At 54.9% G+C, this 26593-nt stretch overlaps 9 protein-coding genes across 9 annotated transcripts; 5 read left to right on the top strand and 4 right to left on the bottom strand.

Annotated features, from left to right (window-relative positions):
- Positions 1 to 1058: 1058 nt before the first annotated feature.
- F5144DRAFT_647447 (uncharacterized protein) lies at positions 1059 to 1538 on the top strand (the record flags this gene model as incomplete). The annotated part of the gene is made up of 2 exons (XM_066792920.1): positions 1059 to 1366; positions 1439 to 1538. The coding sequence occupies 2 exons, from the start codon at positions 1059 to 1061 to the stop codon at positions 1536 to 1538; spliced, it is 408 nt and encodes a 135-aa protein (XP_066645604.1).
- A 2341-nt stretch (positions 1539 to 3879) lies between these two features.
- On the top strand, positions 3880 to 5128 carry F5144DRAFT_647457 (uncharacterized protein; the record flags this gene model as incomplete). The annotated part of the gene is made up of 3 exons (XM_066792921.1): positions 3880 to 3960; positions 4048 to 4594; positions 4665 to 5128. 3 exons carry the CDS (start codon positions 3880 to 3882, stop codon positions 4694 to 4696), a joined length of 660 nt encoding a protein of 219 aa, XP_066645605.1. The 3' UTR covers positions 4697 to 5128.
- A 111-nt stretch (positions 5129 to 5239) lies between these two features.
- Positions 5240 to 7059, bottom strand: F5144DRAFT_592229 (uncharacterized protein; the record flags this gene model as incomplete). The annotated part of the gene is made up of 3 exons (XM_066790345.1): positions 5240 to 6050; positions 6106 to 6566; positions 6631 to 7059. The coding sequence occupies 3 exons, from the start codon at positions 7057 to 7059 to the stop codon at positions 5240 to 5242; spliced, it is 1701 nt and encodes a 566-aa protein (XP_066645606.1).
- A 208-nt stretch (positions 7060 to 7267) lies between these two features.
- On the top strand, positions 7268 to 12602 carry F5144DRAFT_620338 (uncharacterized protein; the record flags this gene model as incomplete). Its single annotated transcript, XM_066792017.1, has 5 exons — positions 7268 to 8708; positions 8773 to 10664; positions 10738 to 10964; positions 11113 to 11222; positions 12578 to 12602. Exons 1-5 carry the CDS (start codon positions 7546 to 7548, stop codon positions 12600 to 12602), a joined length of 3417 nt encoding a protein of 1138 aa, XP_066645607.1. The 5' UTR covers positions 7268 to 7545.
- A 359-nt stretch (positions 12603 to 12961) lies between these two features.
- On the bottom strand, positions 12962 to 14440 carry F5144DRAFT_487807 (uncharacterized protein; the record flags this gene model as incomplete). The annotated part of the gene is made up of 3 exons (XM_066785631.1): positions 12962 to 13033; positions 13096 to 13861; positions 13935 to 14440. 3 exons carry the CDS (start codon positions 14438 to 14440, stop codon positions 12962 to 12964), a joined length of 1344 nt encoding a protein of 447 aa, XP_066645608.1.
- Positions 14441 to 15961: 1521 nt separating this feature from the next.
- F5144DRAFT_620339 (aspartic peptidase domain-containing protein) lies at positions 15962 to 20880 on the top strand. Its single transcript, XM_066792018.1, has 9 exons — positions 15962 to 16538; positions 16593 to 16826; positions 16875 to 17066; positions 17124 to 17226; positions 17303 to 17688; positions 17768 to 17881; positions 18134 to 18336; positions 18367 to 18666; positions 20190 to 20880. The coding sequence occupies exons 1-9, from the start codon at positions 16082 to 16084 to the stop codon at positions 20517 to 20519; spliced, it is 2319 nt and encodes a 772-aa protein (XP_066645609.1). The 5' UTR covers positions 15962 to 16081; the 3' UTR covers positions 20520 to 20880.
- Positions 20671 to 21657, bottom strand: F5144DRAFT_629232 (uncharacterized protein; the record flags this gene model as incomplete). Its single annotated transcript, XM_066792371.1, has 2 exons — positions 21426 to 21657; positions 20671 to 21276 (listed from the first exon to the last, which is right to left on the bottom strand). The coding sequence occupies exons 1-2, from the start codon at positions 21576 to 21578 to the stop codon at positions 20671 to 20673; spliced, it is 759 nt and encodes a 252-aa protein (XP_066645610.1). The 5' UTR covers positions 21579 to 21657.
- Positions 21658 to 21898: 241 nt separating this feature from the next.
- On the bottom strand, positions 21899 to 24223 carry F5144DRAFT_611900 (Alpha/Beta hydrolase protein). Its single transcript, XM_066791709.1, has 2 exons — positions 23358 to 24223; positions 21899 to 23301 (listed from the first exon to the last, which is right to left on the bottom strand). The coding sequence occupies exons 1-2, from the start codon at positions 23823 to 23825 to the stop codon at positions 22039 to 22041; spliced, it is 1731 nt and encodes a 576-aa protein (XP_066645611.1). The 5' UTR covers positions 23826 to 24223; the 3' UTR covers positions 21899 to 22038.
- Positions 24224 to 25946: 1723 nt separating this feature from the next.
- F5144DRAFT_456390 (uncharacterized protein) lies at positions 25947 to 26455 on the top strand (the record flags this gene model as incomplete). The annotated part of the gene is made up of 2 exons (XM_066784963.1): positions 25947 to 26289; positions 26340 to 26455. Coding segments are annotated over 2 exons (459 nt in total), but the record flags the coding sequence as incomplete, so codon positions are not given.
- Positions 26456 to 26593: the final 138 nt, after the last annotated feature.

Raw genomic sequence — 26593 nt, forward strand, 5'->3', positions numbered from 1 at the left:
GCGGCGACCCTCCCACGACTATAACGTGAGAGGACGCTTGAGGGGACTCGCGAGGCCCAGCGTGACATAGAGAACTATTCGATCCGTTGCGTCATGCGGTGGCGCCCGAAGTAAAATATCACTCCAATATCAACTGGAAGCTTATGGCGGCGGTGGTCGCTTGAGACGACCAACACTATGTCAGGGAGACTGAAAATCTACACCGATGTTCACAGGGGCAGTTACAACACCGCCCGAATACACACCGACCCAATATCCACTCGAGAGCGAGGTTGGCAGCGACGTTGGCCGTGGACACCGCTTCAACTTAGAGTTACCCCCCTAACCCAACAGTGCCTACAAGCGTTGCGGTTGTGGGAACCGGAATCCGCGCCGGAAGCTGTACATAACGGGTTGTGTTGTGCACTGATGATACTAACCAGTAAGACACTTGTAGAAACCAGCTACAAGCCGCACATTTCATAGAGAAGCCAAGATTGCTATTATAGGTTCTCTCCGTGGCAGCTAACTGTGCGTATCACTGTCACACCCTGACCTGCGGTTCCATCAAATTCTTTGCTGGCTCCTTCGACGAACGTAGCATAACCTCGTAAGAATAACCGAGAATAAAGTTAATAAGTCCCGGTAGCTTTGTCACTCTTTCGTGTTCCAAGCGAACTCATACTGTAATTGGAGCGGTTGTAGGAGATGAATGCAACGTTCCGTTACCCAGCAGGACGCACGATAGAATTGTAACCCGCTTGGAGGTTTTTGTTATCTCTTTCTATAGTACCAAGTAACATGGGACGGAGCTATTCCGGATTTTAGAAGTCTTTTCGATTGGGTTTCATGAATTTAATACACGGTTCACTTCGTATCTAGTCTATCTGAGTAACTGCATGGTAGTGGAGGTTGATGAGATACGACTTCATCCTTTGTTTGCTGGCCTATAAAACCTCGAGTCCTCGTTCGACGCCAAGTGGGAGAAACACCAACAATCGTTACCATCCCCCCAACCCAGCTCTCCCAAGTTTCCTAACTTGGCTAAACCAAGCCTTGTAGCACAATACTCTTTGATAATGCACGCTCTTTCTTTGCTGGCTGTCGCCAGCACCGCGCTCGCAGCTCCGCTCGGCCAGTCGGCACTTGACTCGGAGAGCATTTCGTTCAATGACTGCGAGATAGTTCTGGACCACGACATTGACACCAGCGTAGTCGGCATCCAGTTCACCATTAAGCCTGCCGGTGCGGTCTGTGCCGCGAGCAACTTCACCTTCCCCTCACCGGTATTCAACTGTGGCGACAGCGCTTACAGTTTCTCCGTCGATAAGACCGCAGGCTATTACAGCCGATATACTGTCTGGATATCCCACGAGACGGAATCGGGGTGAGTGACGGGGCTGACATCGCCTGCCGCCTGATTGGATATACGGATGCTAATGAAGCACATATGCCACAGCGGGGCTTTACAGGGCGAGCTGTCCTTTGGCACCAATGGCCCGATTCCGTGGCTTCATGATCAAATTGGGACAGCAACAGGGACGCTTACAGCCGCGTGAATGCAGGAAGTGTGTAGGGGAAGGGAATACAACCCAGGCACGGGTCGATCATCTTCCACGGCTCAACGAGGCAGCGAGATGGAAACTTAGGGGAAAGCGGCAACCACCCTCCCTCAAGAGCCACGGGGGATGTCCAAAAGTGTGAAATTAGGGAGCTGACTTGCCGGCCGACGGCAAGGAGGACTATCTAGGGTACCCTCTCACCTCTGCCCATATCCATGCCATCACTTACACCCTGGTTCTGCAGAAAGCCTCTATCGCATAAAGTTGGTAAGTGTTTGAGTGTGGGGGTTTAGTCTTGTATTTGAATGTGGTGTCGTTACTATTAGTGACCAAGGGGTGGTGATACTGTCTCAGTTCTTGTCGCTATTTTCTTCTTTCTCTTGTTTTTAGCCCTTCAGAGAAAGAAGTGCGAATATCCGAGATACAAACAGGTCAGGGTTATTTCCGAAGGAGGTGGTTCTTTCGCTGGTATATTTACCACCACTCATGGTAAACGCGGCTTGAGCTACGCATCAACAGTATTAGCGTAGTGGGGCCAGTGAGCCATCAGATATGCTGGGTAAAAAGCGTCACACCCCAGGGACGATTTGTCACGGAGAGATAACGACGAACGAAGCAAACCGGAAACAACCGAACCAGACCTCCGACCACACGAAGATCGGAACAACCCGCACATGGGGTGCAGACGGCAACTCGCCCCAGAAATATCCGGGCCGCTTTTCTGCATCTAAGAACTCTGTTTCCTCATTCCACAACTTGACAGTCCCGAAGCCGGGTTCTGGCTCCGAACGACCCACAATCATCGCTTATCTGCCGGCGTCGATGGCACTGCCGAGAATGACTGCAAGCGGCATGTCTGGGGTCGAGATTGAATGATGGTATATTGGCCAACCACTGCGTTGCCTGTTTCCTTGGCCCTGCGGCTAATAACACCACAAAGGTAGTACCACACATGACACACGAGCATGATGTGGCAAGCCAGCCAATGTTTCATTCTGGTTCGGGCTCGGAAGGAGATCCAAGAATAACACCATTAGCACGACGTCAGGGAGAAGGGAGGGGGTGTTTATCTCATCTACCACTTGAGGGCTGAGCCCAGAGGGATAGCCAGCTGCTCAGACTGGGAGCCAGATGCTGTTTGGCAATTTCTACAAGTTACCCTTTGCTTTCCCAAACCAGCGAGAGTACATCTATGCTCAGGAGCAAAAGCTTTGAGGCCCGAGACGGCACCTTTTTCTCAACTCTTGACGTAGAAACTGGGCTTCCAGGGATGGTCTGTTCAATATTGGCGCCCTCGTTGCTCGCAGGAAACGCGCACAAAGGCCATGACACGCATGGCCTCGACCAGTGGATCACCAGTCCCGGCATTGGCACCTACCGACGCGCTACCCAACCAGACTCTAGCTTATGATTAAGGTCATATTACTTGAGCCACCCAAGAGCCAACGCGCAGCTGCCGCCACACTCGAGTCTCTGGTGTGGGCCGTCTTCCCAGCGTTGTCAGTGCCCGCCCAACAACAGCCGGTCCCAGCTTGCTCTTAATAGCATATTAACGTGCCCTCGTGCGGGGGTAGTTGCACCCCATCGTCTGAATCCATTCGCACTCACTTTCTACTTTCCTTATTTGGATAATTCCAGGAAATCTCGATGTGTTCTGTGACTGATATGGCAAGCATCTTGGCCAGACAGTCCTAGACTTGGTCATTGGAGCGTCGAATCGGACCGGCTCAATCAACTTTTGATGAATGCAAGACGAGCTGTTGGCAGACATAGAAACAAGCAGGCGTCCTTTGACTATTTAATACCTGCCACGGCCATGGTCCCCCATCTCACGATCTTGAGTTTCTTTCCCTCTTTCTTCTTCAGCATCTCTCGTTCAACCGCCAGCAACCAGTCCATCCCTGAAATATGAAGTTGTTTTCTCTTCTCGCCCTCTCTGGGCTGTCCGAGGCGTATCTACGTTTCGGATGTGCCACCCTCTCAGTCCAGGTGAGATCAAACACTCCGAACGTAACAAGATGAGGCTAACGCCCAGCAGCGCCTCGACCCCCTTGTCGAGCCAGGCCGGATCCCTTCTGCCCACGTCCATCAAATCGTCGGCGGTAACGCATTCAATGCGACCATGGACCCAGCTGTTGATATTGCTCAGAAAGCCACTTGCACTTCCTGCACCTTCAGGTCGGTCTCATTCCCTGTCGGCTTGCAAGGCCGTAGCAGTCTCTAACCTGTCCAATGAAGCGAGGACCTGAGCAACTACTGGACCGCTGTCCTGTACTTCAAGGCCCGCAATGGTTCCTACAAACGCGTGCCCCAATACCCCAACGCCCTGCTCGGCAGCATGACCGGCGGCATGACCGTGTATTACATGCAAGCCGACTTCAACTCTAACGGCAACCAAAAGATCACCAGCTTCAAGCCCGTATGTCCACCCAGCCCCATCACCCCTCAGCCATAGTACCCTATCCGCTTCAAGTCCAGAAACTAACCCCCCTCCTCCCCGTCCCAGGGCTTCCGCATGACCGTCGGCAGTCCCACCACGACGAGCGGCAACGCCCCCAACCTCCACTACACATGTCTGCAGGACATCATGACGCGCTTCCCCGAGACGACCACGTTCCCCACGTCGCCCTGCCCCGCCGGGATCATGGCGATCCACCACTTCCCCGCGTGCTGGGACGGCAAGAACCTGGACTCGCCCAACCACCAGGACCACATGTACTACAGCGGCACGGGCGGGTTCGTGGCGCACAAGGCGTGCCCGTCCTCGCACCCCGTGCGCATGCCCCACATCGCGCTCGAGACCATGTGGGACACGCGCCAGTTCAACGACCGCAGCCTGTGGCCCACCGACGGCTCCCAGCCCTTCCTCTGGAGCTACGGCGACACCAAGGGGTATGGCACGCATGCGGATTACGTTTTTGGCTGGAAGGGTGATGCCCTGCAGCGTACTATGGACTCGCGTGCCTTGTTGAGTGATGGCCTCAAGACCCAGGCTGTGGATGCGGCGAATCGGTGCACGATCCCGGCCACCGTGCGGGAGAATGTTGATGGCTGTGAGTTCCTCCTTCCTTGCTTTCTCCCTGGCCGCTCGTGTGGTTAGGTTGTGTTTACTAACTTCTGCAGGGCTTGATGCGCTTCCTGGCCATAGCATGTGAAGTCTAAGTGGTGGGTAATTTCTGGTTAGGGGGTTAAGATTCTTGGAAGATCGAGTCCTGTTTGGAGACATCGCAGTTTCTCAGATGGGATTACTCTAAAGCGGTCAGCAGGTGAGGAGATGACCGTATAACATTGAGTCTTTTGCGTGCCGATGCTCCATCCAACACAAATGCGAACCACATGGGTGCCAGCCCATCACCACTCTTTAGTCTCTGGCGTCCTCCTTTACATAGTCAATGAACACCACCAGTGCCCGCAGTTGCTTGTACTTCCACAAATGTGCATACCGTTGGCATCAAGGCTAGGCGTTCCTATTTGAGAGGCGGTACGCGCCGCATGCTGCCCTGTTAAGGTCTGCGAGGTCAGCAACATCGTGGGAGTGATATGCCTTTTTACCCTGCTCCACCCCACCGCGAGATTCAGCAAGAGCGAAACCCACATGTGATTCGGGGTAGGATGGGCGACTGTTGATGACCTTGAAGCAGCAACTCTCGATCAGGAACGGAGCCACCGATCCAAGGAACGGGCCCACTCATGCTGGATTAAGGAACCCCTAGTCTAGCCACACCACTATGCTTTCTGGCCATTCTTTCGCCCCATTCAATTTCCTCCTGTATGGGAAGGATAACGTTTCGGTAGAGACCATCACACGTCGCCGAGTCCTCCAGGCTAACTCTCGAGCTGGCCGGTACCCAATCGACATCCAGACACGCACGGATCGCGCTCTTATACGTGGGGAAACAGTCTCCCAGAGCCATGTCCAATACTCGCAGCGCTGTCGCATAATCTGCGTTTGGAGTGGTGTCTTGGCCATCCCGGAACTTCTCGATCGGCACCCAGGTGTGCAACTCGATAAGCAGCACCCCCAGTCTAAGGATACCAATATTGGGATGGAAGATTCCTAGAGCAGCTCCGCTGCTACCTGGGATACCGCCCTTCCCCGTATCTCCGAAGGCTGACTCGATATAGGGCTGTCGGTAGTTGATGGCGTTTCTCGACGCGGGCTCATGGAAGAAGAAAATCTGGTCTTCGCTCCATGGGTTGCTGCTGAGGAACGCGCTTTCGTGGAACTGGAGCATTGAATATGCCAATGTCAGAGCCAGCCGGCGCTTAGTAAGAAGCTCTCCCGGCTGTTGTGTCGCAAGAAGCAAGTCCCTCAAGGAGACGGGCGTTGCCACGGTAGGAATCCCGAGCTTCCGCGGCGCGGGTTCCAGTAGAAAGATCCTCCGCGGCGTGGACGGAGTTTCGGAGTCCTCAACCACGAGACGTAGACCGTACTGGGCTGCTCTTCCATTTATCGCCTCAATAGCAGCACAGATTGGCCCCAACTCGGAACATTGTGTCGTCATTGCTCTGTAGCATCCAGTATTATTTTCTGCTATGCGGTGGATGTCTGGTGGGAACATACGAGATATCCTTCATGACAACCAACATTTCATTCCAAGGCCCATGTCCCTTGATAAGAAATGCTAGGTCCAGCTCTGTCCGTTTCAACCTCGGGGTCGTCCTCTCATAGGCGGCGGCTAACGACAGTCGTGCTTGATGGGCTATCCCGCAGCCACAAACCCAGTAGGTCGATAGGGTCCGAAACAGCCTTTTCGACATGGATCGAAGGTGGAGCAGATGCTTCGCTTCGGAGTCTGCCAGTCCGTCCCGGGTGGGATGCTGTCCACGGTGGTCCTGCTTCTCTGCTCTCCTGGTGGCATAGTCAATGGTCCGCTCAAGTCTGCATCTCCACCTACGCAAGTTTGCGATGCAGATGTCGCGTCGCTTTTCCCGCCTTAGGAACCTCAGCCGGTCCCAGAATCCGCTAGGCTGAGCTTTTTGGGCCTGGAAAATCTTCATCTTCTCCGACATCCTGTCAAAGTCCTAGACAGCGTGGTCAGCTGGCTGGCATCTCACACCGGCTCGAATGCTCCGGGAAGATATTTACTAAATCGGACTTTGAGATCTTGACGGTCTCGTCTTCGATGAGCTGGTAGAAAAGTCGCAAGACCTTATCCATGATCTCAAGGAAGACGGCGAGATCATTGTCACTGGCAAAAAAGGCCTGCAGGGCCTGAGCGAGATCGCTGCCAGCAGCCCAACCGTCGACGCACGACTGAACCTCTCTGTCGTTGAGGATCTGCATCCTGCGTTCCTCAGACAGATCCGGCAGACTGGAGACAATATGCTCCATTTGTTTGTGCATTTCGTATGTCTCCCAGTAGAACTCGTCGTAGAACTCGGTCAATTTCCGGTCGCGGGTGGACCTGCCGGCGGCATTTTTGAGCAGCGACGCCGTCGACGCCGAGAACTTGCCGGCCTCGACGAAAAGCGGTAGCACCGCAAGGACGATGCCGGCAATCTCAAACCCGGACATTTGGTCCTTATCAGCCCGACAACATTGCGTGCTCAGGCGGCCGGCTTACGACGGGATTCCAGGGTCGCAGGTGGGCAAGACGAGGGGAAGTGCTGCGCCGCAGCACTCGCCAAGTCCCGTCATAAATGCCAAGACGCTAAAAATCGTTCTCGGCAGTTTTGTGGCATTTTGGTGAAACAGCTGAGACGACGACCATGCAGCTGCGGTTCAGTTACAGTGAGCTTCAGCAGTCGTGCTTGTGGTCTGTCTCCCCAAAAACTGAATCTTCACAACTTAGCAACCACACTTACAGCAAAACCGTGACTGGAACAAAAACAATGGCTTAATTGCGAGGACTGTAATTAAGTATCACAATGGGTTAGTACGGAAGATAGGTACCTAGGTAGCTTGCAAACAAGTGGCTGAAATCGTACTTTTTCACATCGAACAGGCTCACCCCGCCCGTAGATACTTCACTGCAGCGCCCCGAAAAGGCGCTCGGCACCAATGCCAATCCAACGAACCTACCCCAAACAACTCACCACATCCCTACATCCAGCTCTTGAATCGCCCGAGATGCGTCCGCCAATTGAGCATGCGTTGCTTCAGGTGCTCAACGTCTTGAATAAGGGCATGCAAACCCCCTCCATGGCCGACCGAGCATACTCAAGAGCAGGCTCGGGCTCGGGCATTGCGCTGTTACCGCCGCAGATGCGATCCGAGTTCGAAACCATCTTGACGCGACTGAGCATCTGGGCCGGCAGCATGGGTGTTCTCGCACCAAGCCATGCATCCCTCGATGAGAGACTCCATTCTGGCAACCACGACGAGATTCGCGATGTTCTCTGCCACCTGCTCGGCCGCCTGAAAGAAACTCTTCAGCTTGCCGTGGACCCACCTACACAGGAATCCGAGGAGGAGTCGGAAGGCAGCGACACCAGCGACAGCGACTCGCTGGTGAGTCTAGACACGGCTGACGATGTTCTGGGCATGGAAGGGCGTCCACCCCTGGATGCAAGCCCAGTCGTAAAAGCGAATGACATCATCAGTCGTCTCTACCGACTGTCATCGGCGATACGGAAGCCGGTGTCATCGAGGGAGAATGAGAGGGTCCGGAAGTTTGCCCAGGACCTGGTGAACCTTCCGGACATGCAATCTCAGGCCGAGGAACTAGATTCGCTTGGTTCGTTTGCCCGGTGGCTGGCTGGCTACAAGTACCCCAAGGCCCCGCAACCCCTTGTCGAGAGACTGGTGTCTTCTGTTGCGTTCCGTCGCGCAAGATTGCTCTACCGACATCGACACCAAAGCAAGCTCCAACAGGGGGTGCCAAAGGTCCGAGAGCGAGGCAATGACTTTCACGTCAACCCAGAGCGAGTTGCAGCTGCTGCCCAAGGGTTGACTGCAAACGTTCCGGCTTTCGGATTCGATCCAGGACCATCTCCGAGCGTCGTCTTCTCAGCAACCGTTGCGTCGTCTGTGGATCGCCGACGGTACCAATCCTTTGGAAAATCGGTACCCCTGTCCGGAATCACGCAAACCGCGGTGAATCGAAGAAGGAACCTAGATGTGCCCCCATATTCGGGACCGACGGATGAATCTTCAGATCAAGCTTTTTGTCCGTATTGCACAAGGGCGATCGACCTGAAAGAAACTAGGGAGCCACGCTGGACGTAAGTCGTGCTCTCCAAACTGACCCTCTCTTGAATTACTGGATAATCTGACGGACAGGGCAAGACGGCATGTTCTGAAAGACATTGAGCCTTACATCTGTTTGTTTCCTGACTGCGGTGACGATGGCCTATCCTTCCGGTCCTCGGATGAGTGGCTGGGGCATATGCAGCAACACACTCTGGTCTGGTCGTGTCAGATCGTGGGACACGAGAGTGAGGTCTATCGTTCTTCTGAGGAGCTCGAGGATCACGTACGCTCCGCGCATTCTGACTCTGTCACCGACAGCCAGATTCCATACCTGGTCCGGAGCAGTGCCAGACCGCACCCCGATCTATTTTCTGTTCTTGCCTCATCGTGGAACCTCGCAGCGACCGGCGCATCTGACAACCCCACCGAGTCAAGAGCATCTCCTGTCTGCATTTTGTGCCAGGAGGAAATTGGATCCCAATCCGCAGCCGAGAGCGAAGGTAACCTATATGACCACATATTGAACCACCTAGAAGAGATGGCCCTCTTCTCCCTCCCGCCAACCGATCATACAGAGGATGGGCGCTCGATGGCCTCAGGGAGGAAGACTCGGGGCACAGCTCAGGATATTTCGGGCTTACCACCAGCGGAGTTTGACGACGATAACGGCGGCGCGGCTCTTAGCCCATCGTGGCAGCTTTACAAAAAAGAGGGCGTATTACCCCGCCTTTCCGGGACACCAGATGAAGAGACCCTGCAGAGGGTATACAGAGAGGTACAAAACATGCGACTCACAGATGATCCCTCTTTAGAGTCTTCAGGCCGTGAAACCGACCCGATCTTGGGACATTTCACCGAGGTAATGCTGAAAGAGACCAACAGAGGAAGGTCAGCTACGTTGAGACGACCAACGTGCGGCGCGCCCGACTGTGAAGTGGACCTGTCCGCTGTGGGGCCGCGTGGAGAATTGCACTCCTCGCCCTACTGTGGAACACATACATGCCAGCACCTACTCTGGAAAGCAGATGCCGGAGGTGAAACACCTGCTTTCTGGATAGCAGATACTGGAGATGAAACACCTACTTTCTGTCATCTTCCGAAGGGAAAGTATGTACCATTCTGCGCAGAACACATGAAATGCGGTCGGCCGCACTGTCCTGAACAGGGCTTCTATGAACAAGCAATCGAGAGAGCTGTAGGCACTGACAGTCACGTTCTACCCTGGTTTTGTTGGAGGCACCGCTGTCAGGAGGGTGGGTGCAACCGCGGCATTAACAACAATCAGCAAAGACGCTGTGCAAAGCATGCCTTGACGTTGCCTCAGGGATGGCCGTTCATTAAGCAGCAAAAGCTAAGTGACGATGACCTAGAGTTCAACAAGGCCCGCCGCAGGTTCATAGCCTTTTCAGGGATCCCAATGAAGTGGGAAGACCCTACTTTGCTAGACAATGCGCTCCAGGTGGTTCCTCTCGATCGAATCTACGAAGAAGCCGAAACGGAAAACCTTCAGTGCCTGGAGGAGGCCATTTCTGCTGGGCAGTGGCCGGAATGGGGTTACCAAGATTGTGTCGTCCGCGCGCTGTTGCGTTGGTTCAAACGCTCCTTCTTCACATGGGTCAACAATCCGCTCTGCTCCGTATGCCAATCGCCAACCATTGCACTGGGAATGGCACCGCCAACCGATCAAGAGACTGTCCACGGCGCGACGCGCGTGGAGCTATACGAATGCCACAATGGAACATGCGGTGCGAAAGAGCGTTTTCCGCGGTACTCGAGCGCCGTGAAATTGCTGGAGACGCGCAGAGGGCGCACTGGAGAGTGGACCAACTGCTTTGGCTTCCTCTGTCGGGCAATTGGTAGTCGTGTCCGCTGGGTGTGGAACTCGGAAGACCACACGTGGCTGGAGATTTACTCGGAACACCAGGATAGATGGGTCCACGCCGATGCCTGCGAAGAAGCCTGGAACATACCCTTGCTGTATTCCAAAGGTACTGTTTCCCTCGCAAATAAGCGGGATCTACTTACCTTCACTGCATTGGAACTAACTTTAAGATTACATAGGATGGGGCAAGCGTATGGCTTATTGCATCGCCTTCTCCCTCGACGGCGCGGCGGATGTGACCGGGCGATATGTTGTGGAAGAAGCCCACGCGCTGCCAAGGGACATATGCTCCGAGACTCAGCTTACCGAGATCCTGGCCGAGATCACGGCGATGCGGCGCGAAGGCAGAAGCGATGAGGTAAAGGCCCGCTTGGCCAAGGAGGACGAAACCGAAGCCGAGCAACTTGTGTCCGGTGGCCCTATCTAGTTTGATGAACTTGGTCTGGCGGCAGAGACTTCTCTCGACGGCCGCGCATACATGTAATCAGCATGTGGCACGCGAAGAGATAGACGACACAATGTTGATACACTCTAAAGTACCTCCCTACGAATAGTACATACATCCCAGCTCAGAATCCACAACCCCAACCCTCAATATCATGTTTCGCTCGCCTCGAACAACCCCTGATAACACACCGCCCAACTCTCCTCGCCGCTCACTCTAGTCAATAACAATCACCTCCACTTCCCCCTCTGCCTTCCTCTTCACCCCCCTCGACCCACCAACACCAACACCAGACAGCTCAACCCGACTCTCCCTCACAAATGTCCCCAACACGCCCCCAACATCATCACCAAGAACACTCCCCAACACCCCGCCCTCCTCAAACACCCTCAACCACTGCTTCGCCTCCCCCACCCTCTTCTCCCACGCCTCCCGCGCCCGCTGCGCGTACATGCTCACTTTCGTCACCACCAAGGCCTCGCCAGCCCAGGAACGCCGCAACCCGTACTCGACCAGCCCCGCCACCGGCATCGAGGCCAGCACGCGCTGCAAATGCTTGAGGCGCTTCCGCGGCGGGCCAATCTCTGTCTGGAACCGGTTGGGCGCGGCTAGGAAGGTGTTGAGCGCGACGCAGTCGGCGCAGGGGCAGGCGGTTCGTTGCGGTAGGCCGTGGGAAAGGAGGTTGAAGGACGAGGGTTCGGGGCCGACGTGGTGGGTTAGGTAGGCGGTTAGGAGGGTGATGGTGAGGGGTTTGTAGTGCGGGGAGGGGGTGCCGGTCGAGGGGAGGAGAAGGTGGCGGAGGAAGGGCAAGCAGAGATGGGTGTATTCGGCGGTGGGGATGGTGGCGGCTTGGATGGTGACCTTTTGGTGGAGAGAAGTTAGGAGGTCGTCCCAGTAGTGGGTGAGGAGGGTGTTAGTGAATGCGGCGAGTGTCGCGGGTTTGAGGGCTCGGCTGCGCTGCTCTAAGGGGAGGAACCTGGCGGAAGAAGAGTACTGAGGTTGCGAGGATGCGGCGAGAAGAGCGGCTTCGGTCCGCAGATCACTGACATTCAAGCCGGTGATTATCGATTGGCTCAGCCTCTTGATTATGTCTAGGGTCTCGGGTTGGGGTTCTTCTTCTTTGGAAACCCAGGAGGTCAGGGTTGGTAGCGCACCCAAAACGAAAGCCGGTCTGGCGGGGGCAGCGGCCTCGAGAATTGGAAGAATACTGCGACGGGCAAAGTCAATATGAAGCAAATAAAGGAAAATAGTTGTAAGTAGATTTGTCCATACCGTGTCTTGAACAAGTCATAGTCTTGCGGAAAGTTCATCATGTTCATAATGCCAGCACCGTCGGATTCTTGAAGAAGACCCTCCCTGAAAATGGTTTTGAAATCTTGAACCGACTGCCGAGCCACCCCTGCAATCAGCTCTTCCAAGCCATCGTTGCGTTCTTCTTTGAATGGGCATAGAATCTGCGAACAGGTCCCCCGCTGTTCCAGATCGCCCTGTAGAATATTGTCAAGAATACTACAAGCCGTCAGCGCAGGGACAATGGATAATGCGAGATATCGGACACACCTCTTTTGCCCAAGTCCAGGCGACCCGCAATGGTTCTGACCCTCACCAGGTAAAGGATGTCCCTCACGACCGTGGCATTAACCAACCCAAGGACATCGTTAAACAGGTCATACTCGCAGCACATCACAGCTGCTCTTAGTACCCTCTCAATTACACCTCTGTCGACTTCATCAAAGACTTTGGAACCATGCTTCCAAGCAGTCCTCGCCATGCGGTGCATGGTCTCTACAGCAGATTGCCGACGAATCGGCTCGCACTCGGCAAGTAGATATTTCTCCGAATAGTCGTACAGCATGGACAGCGCGGTGCGTCGGTTCAGATTTTGTGTCAGGAACCTATCCGTCGAGCTTCGCGGGATCAGTACCACGACCTAGGCGTGCTGTTAGTGCCTGGTACCATCACATGTCTTGCGTGGCTCCATGACTGAAGCAGCTTACAGTTGTGCGGTAGAAGTGGGTTGCACTCGGGCCCTGTAGTGTGAAGGAATGCGTCAACGGGCATCCTACTATCCATCATGGCCTGGTAGACGTACTGTGTTCCCCGTGTATCCTTCGTACTCTTCCTTCCGGTCCTCGACACCCTCGAACGGATCACCCGTCGGGATTAAATTCGTTTCTAGGTCCTTTTCATCAATGTTCATTCTGGAGCGAATCAAGTAGCCATCCAGGTCAACAAGCTTCTTGATGGAGATAGACGTCTCGTAGACGCAGTCAAGTTCGTGCCAGTCCAGACCATCACCTGCATCATCGCCATAATAACAGCGGCCATCCTGCCACTCCTGCTCGATACCCCCCTCTTCACGTTTTTCGAGTACGGCAAGGAAAACGTCAAAGTCTAGGCTGGTGGAAAGATCACGCAAGCACTGCACACGGCCAAAGTCAGTGGTCTTGAGACCACGAAGGGCGATGCTGGCTTCGGTGTACTCGTGCTCCATCAAGTAGTACAAGTGGGGTACATCTTTGCCTGCGGCTCCCCCCCGGTCGTCTTGGGCCAGATGTTCGAGCCAGCTAGCGAGTGACTGCTGGAGCTGGGACGTTTGGGGTTGACACAAGGCGGCGGACGGCCGCTCGATGTCAGGAGAGATGGCGAGATTGTAGGTCAGGACCCATCGGTAACCGGATGTGACGGGCAGAGCTTCGTGGTGGACGTCCGAGTACCGGCACAAGGCGGATGGCTGAGCCTGGGAGGTTTTGTACGTCACCTCCTTGCCGGCATGGCGGAGAACTATGTCGCCGCCCGTGTGGGGTGATGGGAGGCAGATGGCGAGGGTACCAAACATGCCGGGAATTTTCTCGGTGCTGGTAACGCGTCAGCATATTCAGTCCATTCAGGTTAATATTCAATGTTGGTTTAAAATGGGGCGTTTCTCACTCGGTATGGGCCTTAAACATGGCACCTTTCTCGTAGATGGGCATCTTGTAGGGGTCGGCGATGATGGGGGATGTGATGCCCAGTGTTTTCTTCACGAAGCTAATGCATTGACTAACACTGCTTGCCCAGGCGTCATTGTAGAATCTGAATTGCGAAGCGTCCAGCTCCCACGTATTTCGCACCGACGTGTCGACAATGGTTTTGCTCCCTTTTCCAAAGGGGGCCTGGCGACATTGGGCAATCAACTGGCGGGCCTGCTCCTCTTGCAATGGCACGTCGATGTTCCCAATCCCATCGACGTACAACCCAAGCTGATCCGCAAAGTCGGCCGTCGGCAAAGCGCCGAAACCAGCAAATGACCCTGGATGTTCGATGTCACCAAGGGCAACGAGAATGTCATCGACTTTGGCTTCAAGCGCAAGTTCCCAGGCATTGTCTCGTGCAGGTTTGTCTGGGGCGCCGTTTCCGTTCCCGTTGGGGACCGCGTTCGGCGCAGGTTTTACCATGTCCATGTCGGCGGCCGACTGTGGAAATAACAGAATCCACAATGGAAAAATCAGATAAGGTAACCAAGGTAATAAGTGTTTCCGAAACGAGACGCAGCTTGAAGAAATCGAGATGCTCACTTGTTAGGTTCATGTTTAATTACCTCCCTGTCAAAGAATTTTTCATTGGTCGTTCAACCTAGCTGATCCCTGCAAGCTCGAGCCAAGCTCTTCATTTCCTCTTCGGCTTTTCTTTCCTTTTCTCATCCACCAAGGCTTCTGTATTCTGTATTCCACTCATGCTTTTTCTCGTTTCCGCCAGTCGAGTATTATCTCATTCCCCGTCTACTTTTTCTCCTTGTGTTCTTTTCGGGTTGTAGGACTCGCATCCATGACCGATGAATGAACCCATGTACGGAGTCAGGTACGAAGTACATAAGGTATGGTATATGTGAATACATGATGAAGACATGCACAGACGACTGCATGTTCCCTCACCCACACCCAAATTCACCCGCCGTGGCGAAAGGGAGAAACCGTTGATGCCTAGGTCCATACCAGTCTCTAGGTAGTTAAATATCATTTTGAAGGCTTTCTTTGTATTTTCTAACTAGTATCAAGAATACCAATTTCCTGGTAGGTTGTCGAGGCCAAAACTGCCTGGTGATATCACTGCCCAGTTGTTTGAGGTGTGACCATGCATGGAGTTCTGAAGTCACCTTGACTCGGCATCCGTCCACAGCGGCAGACGACCATATCCAGACTACCGGAACCGTCCATCCATTGCTCTGGGAAACGTCTAGAGCGTATTGGTCGTTCCTCCGCGAAGGCGGCCCAGGGGAGCCAGCCAGTTATGGTTGCATTTATCCGCGCTAGCGCCCGTGATAATATCCTCGAATTTATTGCTCTTCTTACCCCGGATCGGGTAAAAACAACTCCAGATCCACTGTCCCGGCGCAATCTCCGTAGCAGGGAATCCAGTGCCGTGCCGGCGGGGACATCATTGGAGCGCAAACCCCAGTCAAATCACCAGTACCGTTCCTTGGACAATCAGGGCCATGCATTACCGGCGAGTTCTGGCTAGTCACTCTTGTCACCAGCGAGACCACCAGCAACCCGTGTCTAGGCAAGACAGGTGGTTCTTGTCTTCTCCAACCAATGACGCTGGCACGGACGGGCAGGGGGGTGTGACAGATTCTTACGCATACGTCAAATAGTGTTAGCCAACTTTACTTCATCCTTCAGCAAAACAGCCACCCGGGACCTAGATTTCCGACCCCAACCGCCGCTGACCGGTTCTTGTGTCGAACCTGGCACGAGGGATTATCAGTATGCTTCCCGCGCGGGCTCCCCGATCCCATTGCACCGGCATGTGGCAGCGGGGCTTTGCGGATGCCTGTTTGGAGGTAATTGTCGATCATCTGCGGGACCCTCGTGGATCATTACCATTGGAATGCGGAGTAGGGGTGGTCGGAAAAGAACGCGGTCCTTTATACGTTTCGGGTTTGCCCCTCTCTTAGGTCAGGAACACCAACCCATTTCCCATTCCAAAGTCCATCACACTGGCGACCACGGCTTAGCTGCCATGGAAACCCTGTCTGGGGAGTTACATACGACGTTAAATATCGCTTGCCCTTAGCCACAGATTTCGGGTGGCTCACCATGGTGGGCAACTCCGTTTTATGGTTCCTAGTCCTCGTTGCAACATGTCACGGTTCCATACTCCTGAGGTTGCCGCCAGCCGCCGACGAACGGGAAGGCCATCCGAATAATGGCATAGGGGGGGGTACTGGACCGTGGCGGAAGCCGGGCTATGTTCGAATGCCCGTTTCTAGGCAGAAGTTCAATGGGACAGGGAAAGGGCCTGGCGGAATACACACGCCGCCGCCGCCGCCGCCAATATCGGAACACCCGCAACACGGCCCGCCCCATCAGCATACACCACCGGATCAACAAAGAGATTCTGCCCGGCCAACGACAGTAACCAAGTTGCCGCCGATCAAACGAGACCCCTTGGCCCTGCAAGCCCAACCACACGCTCCCCGCCAGAGCACGAACAGCAGACGATGGGGATGGTCAAGCTTGGAGGAACTAGGGGGAATTGCGTATATCATCCAACGTGAGCAATCCTGCTGACCCGTACGTTATCGGGAGAAACTAACCCAACACTCAGTGGAGATCGGGACGCCACCCCAAAAAATTAAGGTGTTCATTGACACGGGTTCCTACGAGCTTTGGGTCAATCCTAGGTGCGACACCTCGGCCTCGGAGTCGATTTGCCAAAGCCACGGCAACTACTACCCAGGCCAGTCCTCCTCGTCTACGTATGTAGGCGGCAAATTCGCCGTCACGTACGGAACGGGAGCTGTCAGAGGCAGCTATTGGTCCGACACGATGAGCGTAGCGAGTAAGCGCTCCCGAGCCCCATCCTAGACCAGGGTCTGACGACAAGCAGTGCTTGAAATCCCTCAGGTTCAGTTTGCCGTTGCCGACGATAGCAACTACACCTTTTCGGGTATCCTTGGGCTAGGATATTCCTACCCGTATTCGATCAACTACCCCAGCGTTTTGACTTTGATGGTGGCTCAGGAGATGATCTTGGCCCCTATTTTTGGCCTGGGGTTAGGGGGCGACCAAGATAACTTTAGTACGTGGGTTCTAAGCTACCTTACGGGGACCCTTCTTTGCTAACTGAGCTCCCAAGGTGAGATCATATTTGGCGGCGTAAACAGGTGGAAGTTTGCAGGGCCACTTGAGGCCGTCCACATCTGGCCACCCATTTCACAGCAGGACCCAAGATGGATACAGTAAGCCAAAAGCTTTATTACTCTTTGGGGTCTCCTACAGCAACATGAAAACCTGTCCTAGTCTAACACGTCCTAGGTATTGGGTCAACGTGACCTCGGTCGGCATGACCAAGCCCGGCGAACGCGCAGTGATTTACACCAACCGCGATACATTCAGCATGCCGACGCTCCTCGACACGGGATCCACTCTCTCCTACATCCGCGAGGATCTCGTTGCCCAGATCGGCCAGCAGTTTGGCGCCACCATCGACAGCGGAGGCAACTACATTGTCGACTGCGCCTGGCGCGACGAGCCGGGGACTGTCGATTTTGGCTTCAACAGGGGCAGGATGGTCATCAACGTGCGCTACAAGGACTTCATTTATCAGCAGTATCCGGGCCATTGCATGCTGGGAGTGCAACCGGCGGATGTGGGATCCACGCATTACGTTCTAGGGGACACGTTCATTCGCGGGGCTTATTGTGAGTTTTACCGTCACAGCTTGCGCTGAAGTGGTGATGTATCAATGAGTATTAGAGAGGTTAACTAACACGTGGGCAGTGGTTTTTGACCAACAGTCGGATATCGTTTGGATGAACCAATATTACAACTGCGGCGACGGGGTGGTGACGGTCGGAGTAACCAAGGGGGATACGGGGTCTATTGTCGGCGCATGTTAGTGGCTTGGGTATGAAGGCAGGTAGGTACCTTTGGTTGATAAGGCCATGTGCAAGAGACAGTCTGATTCCACGGCGCTCATATTCAAGAAAAAGGATGGAGATAGACAATACCAGATTCTACAATCTCACGAACCCACCCACCCAACTTCACAGGACGATATCAACCCCCTTTAAACATCAACCTTCCTAATATCCTCCTCAACCGGCCCCTCCCTCGTCCAAATATTCATCCCCACCTTCCCGCCAGTCACAACCGGCAGCCCAGCATGCAACGTCCTCTCATCACCACGCCCATCCTCCCCCAAATTCACCCAAAACACCGCATTCCCCTCCACCGGCCGAAACGTCAATCCCCTCTCCCACGGCTCGTCACAATCCACAATCCCCTCATCACACCACCTCTCATCCACCGGCGCATCCAACCGCGGAAAATTCGTGCCCCCACCCGTCGTCCCCGGCTCGACACGCACATAGGCAAAGAACGAGCTGACGCGGTTCCCACCGACAGCGGCGGACGCGTGCGGGCTCCGCGGCGGGAACCAGTCCGTGTGGAAGTGGAAGTGCTCCGTCGCCGCGTACTTGACCAGCTGCAGCGGCTCGAGGTGGGTGCGCGGCACGTCGAACCCCTGGAAGGACAGCGCGCGGGACTCGATGCAGGCGACGACGGGGTCGGAGGGGGGGACGGTGGTGGATTGTGAGGTGCGCAGGGAGGTGTTGGCTGAGTTGGCGGTGGTGCCGCTGCGGGAGAAGGTCGATTTTCTGGATTGGGGGAGGCGGGCTGTTAGTGGTGAGCGGAGAGGGTAAGGGGTAGTGGGGGAGGGACAAACCCAAGATGCAGCAGGTGGGCACGCTCTGAGGGGGTGATGAAGTCTTGGAGGTAGATGACGAGGGGCGACTTGGAGACGATGAGAGGTTTATATGGCGGATGTTCGCAGACGTAGGTGTCCCCCACTAACGGGGTTTGTTGCTCATTGTTCGGCTCCGCAGAGCTCAAGGCCGTCAACGCTCCTAGCGCCGTGACCAGGACGCGTATCGAAGGCATTGCGAGATGAGTGTTGAGTTTGTCGGTACAATCTTTCTGCGATTAACCCCCCACATCTGCCTTTTCTTTACAGCTGTGCCGGTAACCCGGAAGCTCGAGCCATGATGACGGGCGGTCTCCATGATGAAACAAACATGCTGCGCCGTCCGTGGCAAGAATCCAGGGGTTGGGTTGTTTCAACGCCAAGATCTGCGCCCCTGATTGCCACCCTGCGTTGGAGCTTATGGTCCCTATTACATCTCTGACCTCACTCATGCTTCAAATACGGTGGAATTCCACTTCCCGGTGCTCCAACCGCGAATGAGTTATAGATATACTCTCCTCTTCTTTCCTCTTCGTTCGACAACATGAAGTTCAAGCTCAATTACCTCCCCCCTTTTCTCCTCGCCTCAAACTCGGTCGCTTGGAACCACGTTGCTGGGCCAGAATTGACAAAACGAATAGCCAAAGGGCCGACATTGGTTGCATGTAAGCATCAGGCCCATGGGAATGATGTAGAAGCTAGCTGCTAACCGTGTAGATGTTCTCGTAAGCCATGCACTCCACCGATAGCTGTAAACCATGTATTAACGTCCAAACTTCATCCTAGCCAGATGAGTACGTTACCTGATTATTTTACTCTTCTACCCCTCTCATCAGCCAGCTCACCACCACTAGGAAGGAGAGTGAGGCGCTCGAACAGGAATGGGCAAAAGCCCAAGAGATAGAAGGCGATGTCGACTTTGTTAGTGTCGATTGTTCCGCTGCGGCGGAGCTCTGCTCCCGAGACCAAGTCTCCTCATTTCCCGCTATCCGCCTCCGGCAACCCGATGGAGGTCAAATTCGGTACCGTGGTGTTCGAAAGGCAGCATCAATCCAAGGATTCCTCCAGAGGACAAGTCGCCCCACGGTATCATATGTGACCGACCAAAATAGGACCGCCTTTGAGTCTATCGATGACTTTGTCTTCGTAGGCCGCCTCCCTTCTGGCGATAGGACGCTACAAAGGCAGTTTGAGGGCATCGCGGGAACATATCGTGACCGGTACTCCTTTGCAATAGCCGGACCCCATCAAGTCCCAGAGCTCAGTTGTTACAACAACCTCGACGGACTACAAGCCACAACAACAGCGCTAGACACCCCCGGGTCCTTCGAATCTTTTATCGCAATATGCGCAAAGCCTTTGATACCACAAATGACACGGAGAAACGAGCTATCTTTCTACTCAGTAAGTCCGGCGAACTAAAGTCCTAACTGAACCGCACTGACAATGTTGGGGTAGACCCAAAAGAGCATTGTCTACTACTTCGTGCGCAACGAGAAGAAGAAGGAAGAATATGTCACAGAAATGCGGCCTCTCGCAAAGAGGTACAAAGATTATCTGCACTTCGTTACGATCGACGCAGACGAGTACGCCGATGCGGCTGAAATGCTGGGGATTGGGCGCGGATCTGAAGGGTTGTCTGTGCAGAACCCTAATAACGGCGATATCTTTCCTTACGCAAAGAAGGGGAAGATCAACGCTGCCAGTATTGATGGGTTTCTCATGGACATCATCAACGGGAAGGTCAAGGTTTGGCAGCCCGGGGCTTCGGGGCATGATGAGTTGTAGGGTAGATTCAAGCCATGGGACTTCAGTCGAACACTGGACTTGCAATAGTGTAGGGTAGATAATTAGAGAACCTAAGGAACGAATTCAAGTACGCTATTACTTATCTTACAAACCGACAACGCCCCACCTCCGCCCATCACCATCCCCAACCTCAACCCCTGGCCGCAGAAACAGCCGGCATCCTCCCTCGGCCACCAACCCCCTCCCCAACCGTAACCTCCCCCTCAGCCCAATCTACACACCACCTCGCCAGCCTTCCCCTCTTGACACTCGCCGTCCACTCCTTCCCCACCACGCCCGCATACACCCCCCCAACCTCTCGATCCACCCGCCACGCCATATCCTCCGCACCGCCCACCAACCCCCCCACCCTCATCAACACCCAATCCACCCCCTCCAACAGCCCCCCCTCCGCCACAACCGCCTCCCTCTCAAACACCCCCGCAATCTCCACCATCGCCTGATACCCCCTCGGAATCAACCCCCTCACCAACCCCCTCAGCCCGGCCCGCGTCCAGTTCGACTCATCGTCCTGCGTAACATACGAGATAGTACACAGCGCCAGGATGCGGCGGACACCGTGCTCGCGCGCGGCCGGGAGGATGTGCTCGGCGTATTGGGCCGGGTATGGCAGGGGCGGGCCGAAGGGGTTGCCGAGGGAGGAGGAGGTTGGGCCGAGGAGCGAGGTGATGGTGGTTGGGTGGGTGCGGGCGATGGTGGAGGCGAGGGAGGGGGATTCGATGGTGCCCGTGGCTATCTGGGATGGGGGGAAGGGAGGGAAGTTAGTTGGTGAATTTGGATTGGGATGGTGATATTGGTTGAGGGGGAGAAGAGGGGAGGGGGGGGGGGTGAGGTTCATTCAAGGGGAAGGGGACGGGGGAAAGGGGGCAAAGGCAGCGAACTCACCTCGAGGAGCGGGTTCGACTTTAAGTCGTCGGGGATTTTCTCCGGGCTGCGGACGTAAGCGATGGTGCGGTGATTGCGGTGCAGCAGCTCGCGGACAACACAAATGCCCGAGGGGCCCGTTGCGCCGAGGACGAGGACGGCGTCTCCTGCCATGGTCAGGTTCTGTCTGGTGCGTGTGTTGGAATTGAGGTTGAGAGTTTGCTGTTTGTAGAGCTGAATCAATCCAATGTCGTGTTATATAGTGTCTTTTCCATGTGTTTGTCAAGGCCGGTGTAATGCTGCCCGAGACAACAACATAAAGTCTCCGATGACGTAGAACCTAGGTACCTATTGACAGTTACCGTGCTAATTAGCTGACGAATCCTTATCAAGCCCTTCTCACATCATCGAATCACTGAAACCGGCCCTAGCGCCCCTGATTTTTGGAATCATCTTTGCCGCAAACGGCTGACACCGATATCATTAGAGAAATAGGCGCGACGCAAGTCGTCATGACGTCGTTAACCATTACATTCGTAACTACCGTGGTATTACCCATGCCCTCATCACTGATCATGGGAGAACAATGCTCCGTCACTCCAGTACAAAACTACCCAGATAGCCAAAACGTGCACTAAAAATATAAAGCCCCGATATGCGAGCCCAAATAGGCGGCAGCTTCTTCCCGGAAATCATCCTTGAGGTACCCATTCCTGTTGGCGAAGAAGTTGATGAGCTTGCGGTCCTTGCCAGTCCATCGGGGCCAGTCCTCGGAAATCTTGCTCTTGCTGCTGGTGCCGCCGGCCGCGTTGTTGGGGTCCTGGTTGTAGACAAAGTTGGCATAGTAGCTCTGGATACTCTTGCTGGCGTAGTTGGGCAGGATACCATAGAAGACCTGCAGGATATCGCTGCCGTGGAAGGTGCCCATGATTGGGGTGCCTTGGTTGTAGCTGGCAATATACGACCATGCCGGAACATTCGGATTGACTGTGGTAGCTGCTTCGAGGAAAATGCGGCGCGTCAGGGTGAATACGATATCGCCCAACAAAGCGGCGAGCCTCTTGAAGCCTGGGTATATCTCATTGAGAATACCGCTGCCGAAAGGCGATCCGTCCCAGATCCACGGCGAGTAAGTGTCGACGAGGCCCTCGATCTGCTGCGTGGTGGCGCGGTGGAAGTAGAGGTCTTTCAGGTAGGTCACGAGCCTGGCGCTGGTCGTGATGTTGGGTTGGAACAGGGCGAAGAGCGTGCCCTCGTCCTCTTGGTCACCGATGATCATCGGCACGGCAGCGTACTTACCCTGCTGTACCAGGACATCGGTGCTCTTGGTGAGGGCCTTGCCGTCAGGTCGGGGGAGGTATGAAAGGGCGACCGAGTTGTATGACAGAATGGCCGGGACGGAATTCGCAGCAGCGAGGAACTTATCATACGGCGCCTCACGAAGGCAAGCCAAAGTGTCCTTGGCTGAGGCGCATCCGGCCTTCGCGGCCACCTGATCGTAAATAGCTTGGCCCTTGGGGCAGTCGACTGGGTCTGCTGGGACGATGCTGCCGGAGTTCATGATGGCACCGTGGAACAGAGGTTTGCCCTTGTAGGTGTTGTCGCCGTCATAGAGGGCCATTTGGTTGAAGACGGAGATGGCGCCGGCTGACTCGCCCCAGATGGTCACCTTGTCAGGGTCGCCGCCGAAAGCAGCAATGTTGTCGGAAACCCACTCCAGGGCCATGCGCTGGTCGAGGTGGCCGAGGTTAGCAGAGCCATCGGCGAGAATCTCCTTGCCCGGCATGAAGCCGAAACCACCGACACGGTAGTTGATAGCCACAAAGACATAGGGTTTGCCCATGTTTATGGCATTCGTGACGAGCGGGCCGCCGTCATACATGGAGCTCCAGCCCAGCTAACAAGGGGTCAGTCACTGGGATGAAACCTGAACACCGGCGTCGTAGCACTCACCTCAAAACCGCCTCCAAAGATCCAAAACAAAACAGGCAACTTGTCACCTGCTTTGGTACCTATCGGCCGAAAGACGTTGACGGTCAAACAGTCTTCGCTGATTTTGAGTGCCTTCTGGAAGAAGGGCAGGTTTGTGAGTGTGCCGATGACCTTAGACAGGAACTCGTTCGAGTCCGAGTCGGCTAGGAACTGCGGGCAAGCCGGGGCGATCCCGCTGGCATCAAAAACACCCAGAGGCGAGTCATGCCTCACGGGGGGCTTGAGCCTCAGCGAACCAACGGGCGGTTTGGCAAATGGGATGCCATTGAAGGCCTCAGTGGACAAACGGGTTGTGCCAACGATGGAGCCCGCAGAGACGGTGACGGTCGGGGCAGCCCTCTTCTCGATAACGTTTGCGGGCGGTTCCGGAGGCGCTGCAACAGCCTGGCCGAGAAGGGCGGCGGCGACAAAGGCGGTGATGCCCTTCATGGTGTTTGTAGGCGGTCTGGCGACGGGGACAACACCGGGGAGAAGGAAGGTTCGGGAAGGAACGAATAATCAGGAGTTCGCTGACCGAGCCTCGCAAACCCCTTGAAGGAAGGGGCAGATAGCACGCCTCATATAGTGGTCTCATGGCTTCTCATTGTGATCCACAGGCACAGTTGGTAAATCATAATGGTCCCCACGGAGACAAACAACGATGTGTAGGTACTTGGCAAATCTGGTACCACACCAAGGCCCCACCAGGACGGACTCGGCGGCATGGTGAAAGCTCCGCACCGGGGCAGCTGACCATGGGGCACCATGGAGGTATGGACGGGATAGGCAAGAATCCGAGGGAAGCGCGTATTGGTACCCTCTTGCGGCACGACTTGCGAGGCCTGGGCGATCCTTGGGGGTGGCATCCTCAGCGGCTCCCTCGTGTGAACTGGGGATGTGCCGCAGGCGTCATCTCAAGACCCATTTTCCCCGTGGGGAAGAGGGCGCTTGCGATCCCTGGAGGCCGTCTAGCATCCTGAGAAAGGCAGGAGGGGCTCCGTGAGTGGCCCGCTGACAGCCAGTAGCAGGTCGAGTTCGAGGTCGCATTGGCCGTGTCACGCAGACCAAACCTGGCAGAACCGAATTCTCGGCCACTCTGTGCCACCTCTGCCGTGCTTAGTCGTTGGGAGAAAAGACATGTGAAAGGCGAATTTTGTGCCTGGCGCTAGTTCCAAGCCTCGGCAACACGATCGGCCAGCAGGGCAGTCGTGCATTAGTGTAAATAATAAGCCGCTGCCCTGATCGGCAGGCGGTGATTGTCGAGCCTCCCCCGCATCCCAATGGTGTGGGCGTGCAATGGTGAGGGGTTCCGGGTTTGGCGGGACTGCGAGGTTGGAGGGTGGATGTCGGGTTCGACCCGAAGAAACAAAAGAGCAACAAGGGATAGAATTTGAGAGCAGGGACAGGGTAAAAAGTTTCTCCCAGTCTCTGAAAACTCTGTTAGGCAAGTGGGTGCTGTCATGGTTTGAGGTGGATCAAAATCCAGATGGCATGGATTGCAGATTGTGATCTCGATCTTCGGCAACTGCCGACAAATGGAAGTTATCAATAACAGCAACCATCTATTGGTCAAGGCATCAATCCATAGCGTCGGCGCAACCCGGCCGAAATGTTACAAGCGGCCAAAGGGAGAGGCATTCTCGTGGTATTGCAGAGCGAAAGCCATGGAAGAACCCCACAAAAGTCGTCTCCGGGGAAAGAACCAAGGCATGTGGGGTTTAGTGGGGGGAAACTGGGGAGGTGCAGGGCAGTCTGTGGGGGAATCGGGGCCTGCTTCCCTTTTCGGCGTTGAAGCCCGATGGGATTTGTCGACACTGCTTGGCTCGAGCATGTTCTTTTCTCACTGCAACACCTACTAATCATTTCACCACATCACTCGTGAACTAGCGCATCTTTGCAAAAGTCTGCCGCGATGTACCAAAATAGTACGGCGCCCCGGCGAAGCCAAACGCACCGAGGCGGACCCCCAATTCAAATTGACCGTCCAGCACTGGTCGAGAACCCCCCGATGCACACCAACTGACCAGTGACAGCCGCCATCTTCACCGCCGGTTCTCTCGTTTGCGAACACGATGGATGCTTACGAGTCAGCCAGCCTGGACCTGGTCACTTGGCGGTCTCCAAGCAACAACCTGACGGCAAGGCGGGTCGTTCCGTAGAAACTCTGGTGTTGAGCCCCACAGCGCCACCCTCCAGGCTCAACCTCATGGCCATGATGACCATGGTACCGTTCAACAACGAACGAGAGCTCGAGGACGAGTAGTCACTCGCCAACCTGTCACTCTCCCGCCGTCTAGCAGCTTCATACGCTTGCCAAGCATTTCGTGCTTCGAACTATTGCCATCTCCCTTAGGCCCAAGTTCCCCGACAACGGACTGCAAGCTGCAACCCAACTTACCGGCCCAAGCCACCTACAGTAGCGGACCACTAGTCGGTCCTTCCCCGCCTTCTCTCTCGGCTTGCAACCCCACTAAAGTAACTCCCCGCAATGATGGGAATCTCTCTGGCATGTGAAGGGGGTTGATATGGCGGCTAGGCTAGTCTGTAGTTGCTGTCAACTTGTCTCACGGATTCCACGAGGAGGATACCCTGCTGCATGATCCTGTCTTGTATATGAAGAGCCTTGCTTTTGCTGATGAGGCGTTTGAGGGTTTCAACGACCCTGAAGAGATATACGATCTCGTCATACCACCGGGCTCCGACCGCCTGATTCTTCCTTGGAAACCGGAATGGCGCGACAGACCTATTTTCCGGGCTCTTCAGGGCCGGGGAAACAATGTTAGCGTCGCCCTCGACAAGGCGCTTCAGTATAAGAAAGCGCGGGATTGCCTGATCCGTCTTGGTCGGGCTGTCGGATTTGAAAAACAGCTCGAATGGTATGACTTTCGTCGTGGATCGGGCAAAAAACTCCACAGTATGTCATCACGTGGCTGTGTCTGCACTAGGACTAACCGTTTTCTATAGAGGCGCTTACACCAGAGGAGGCCAACCAGAGTATGGGACACACATTGGGAGACACTACAACATACGTACGCTTCTATACGACTGACTTCATCGAAGTCGACTTTCAAGAAATCGTGTTTGGGAGCGAACCACAAAGAGATCTCATTCATCTTATGGGCCGGCTTCTTCGCAATGGCGACGCTCCCACACGCCTTACCGACGAACAGAAGACGGAGATCAATCAAGATCCGAATCTTTCAAAAGTCCGACGGAAA

This window comes from Chaetomium tenue (assembly GCF_020726465.1).
Source record: "Chaetomium tenue strain MPI-SDFR-AT-0079 chromosome Unknown F5144scaffold_3, whole genome shotgun sequence".
NCBI classification, from domain to species: domain Eukaryota; kingdom Fungi; phylum Ascomycota; class Sordariomycetes; order Sordariales; family Chaetomiaceae; genus Chaetomium; species Chaetomium tenue.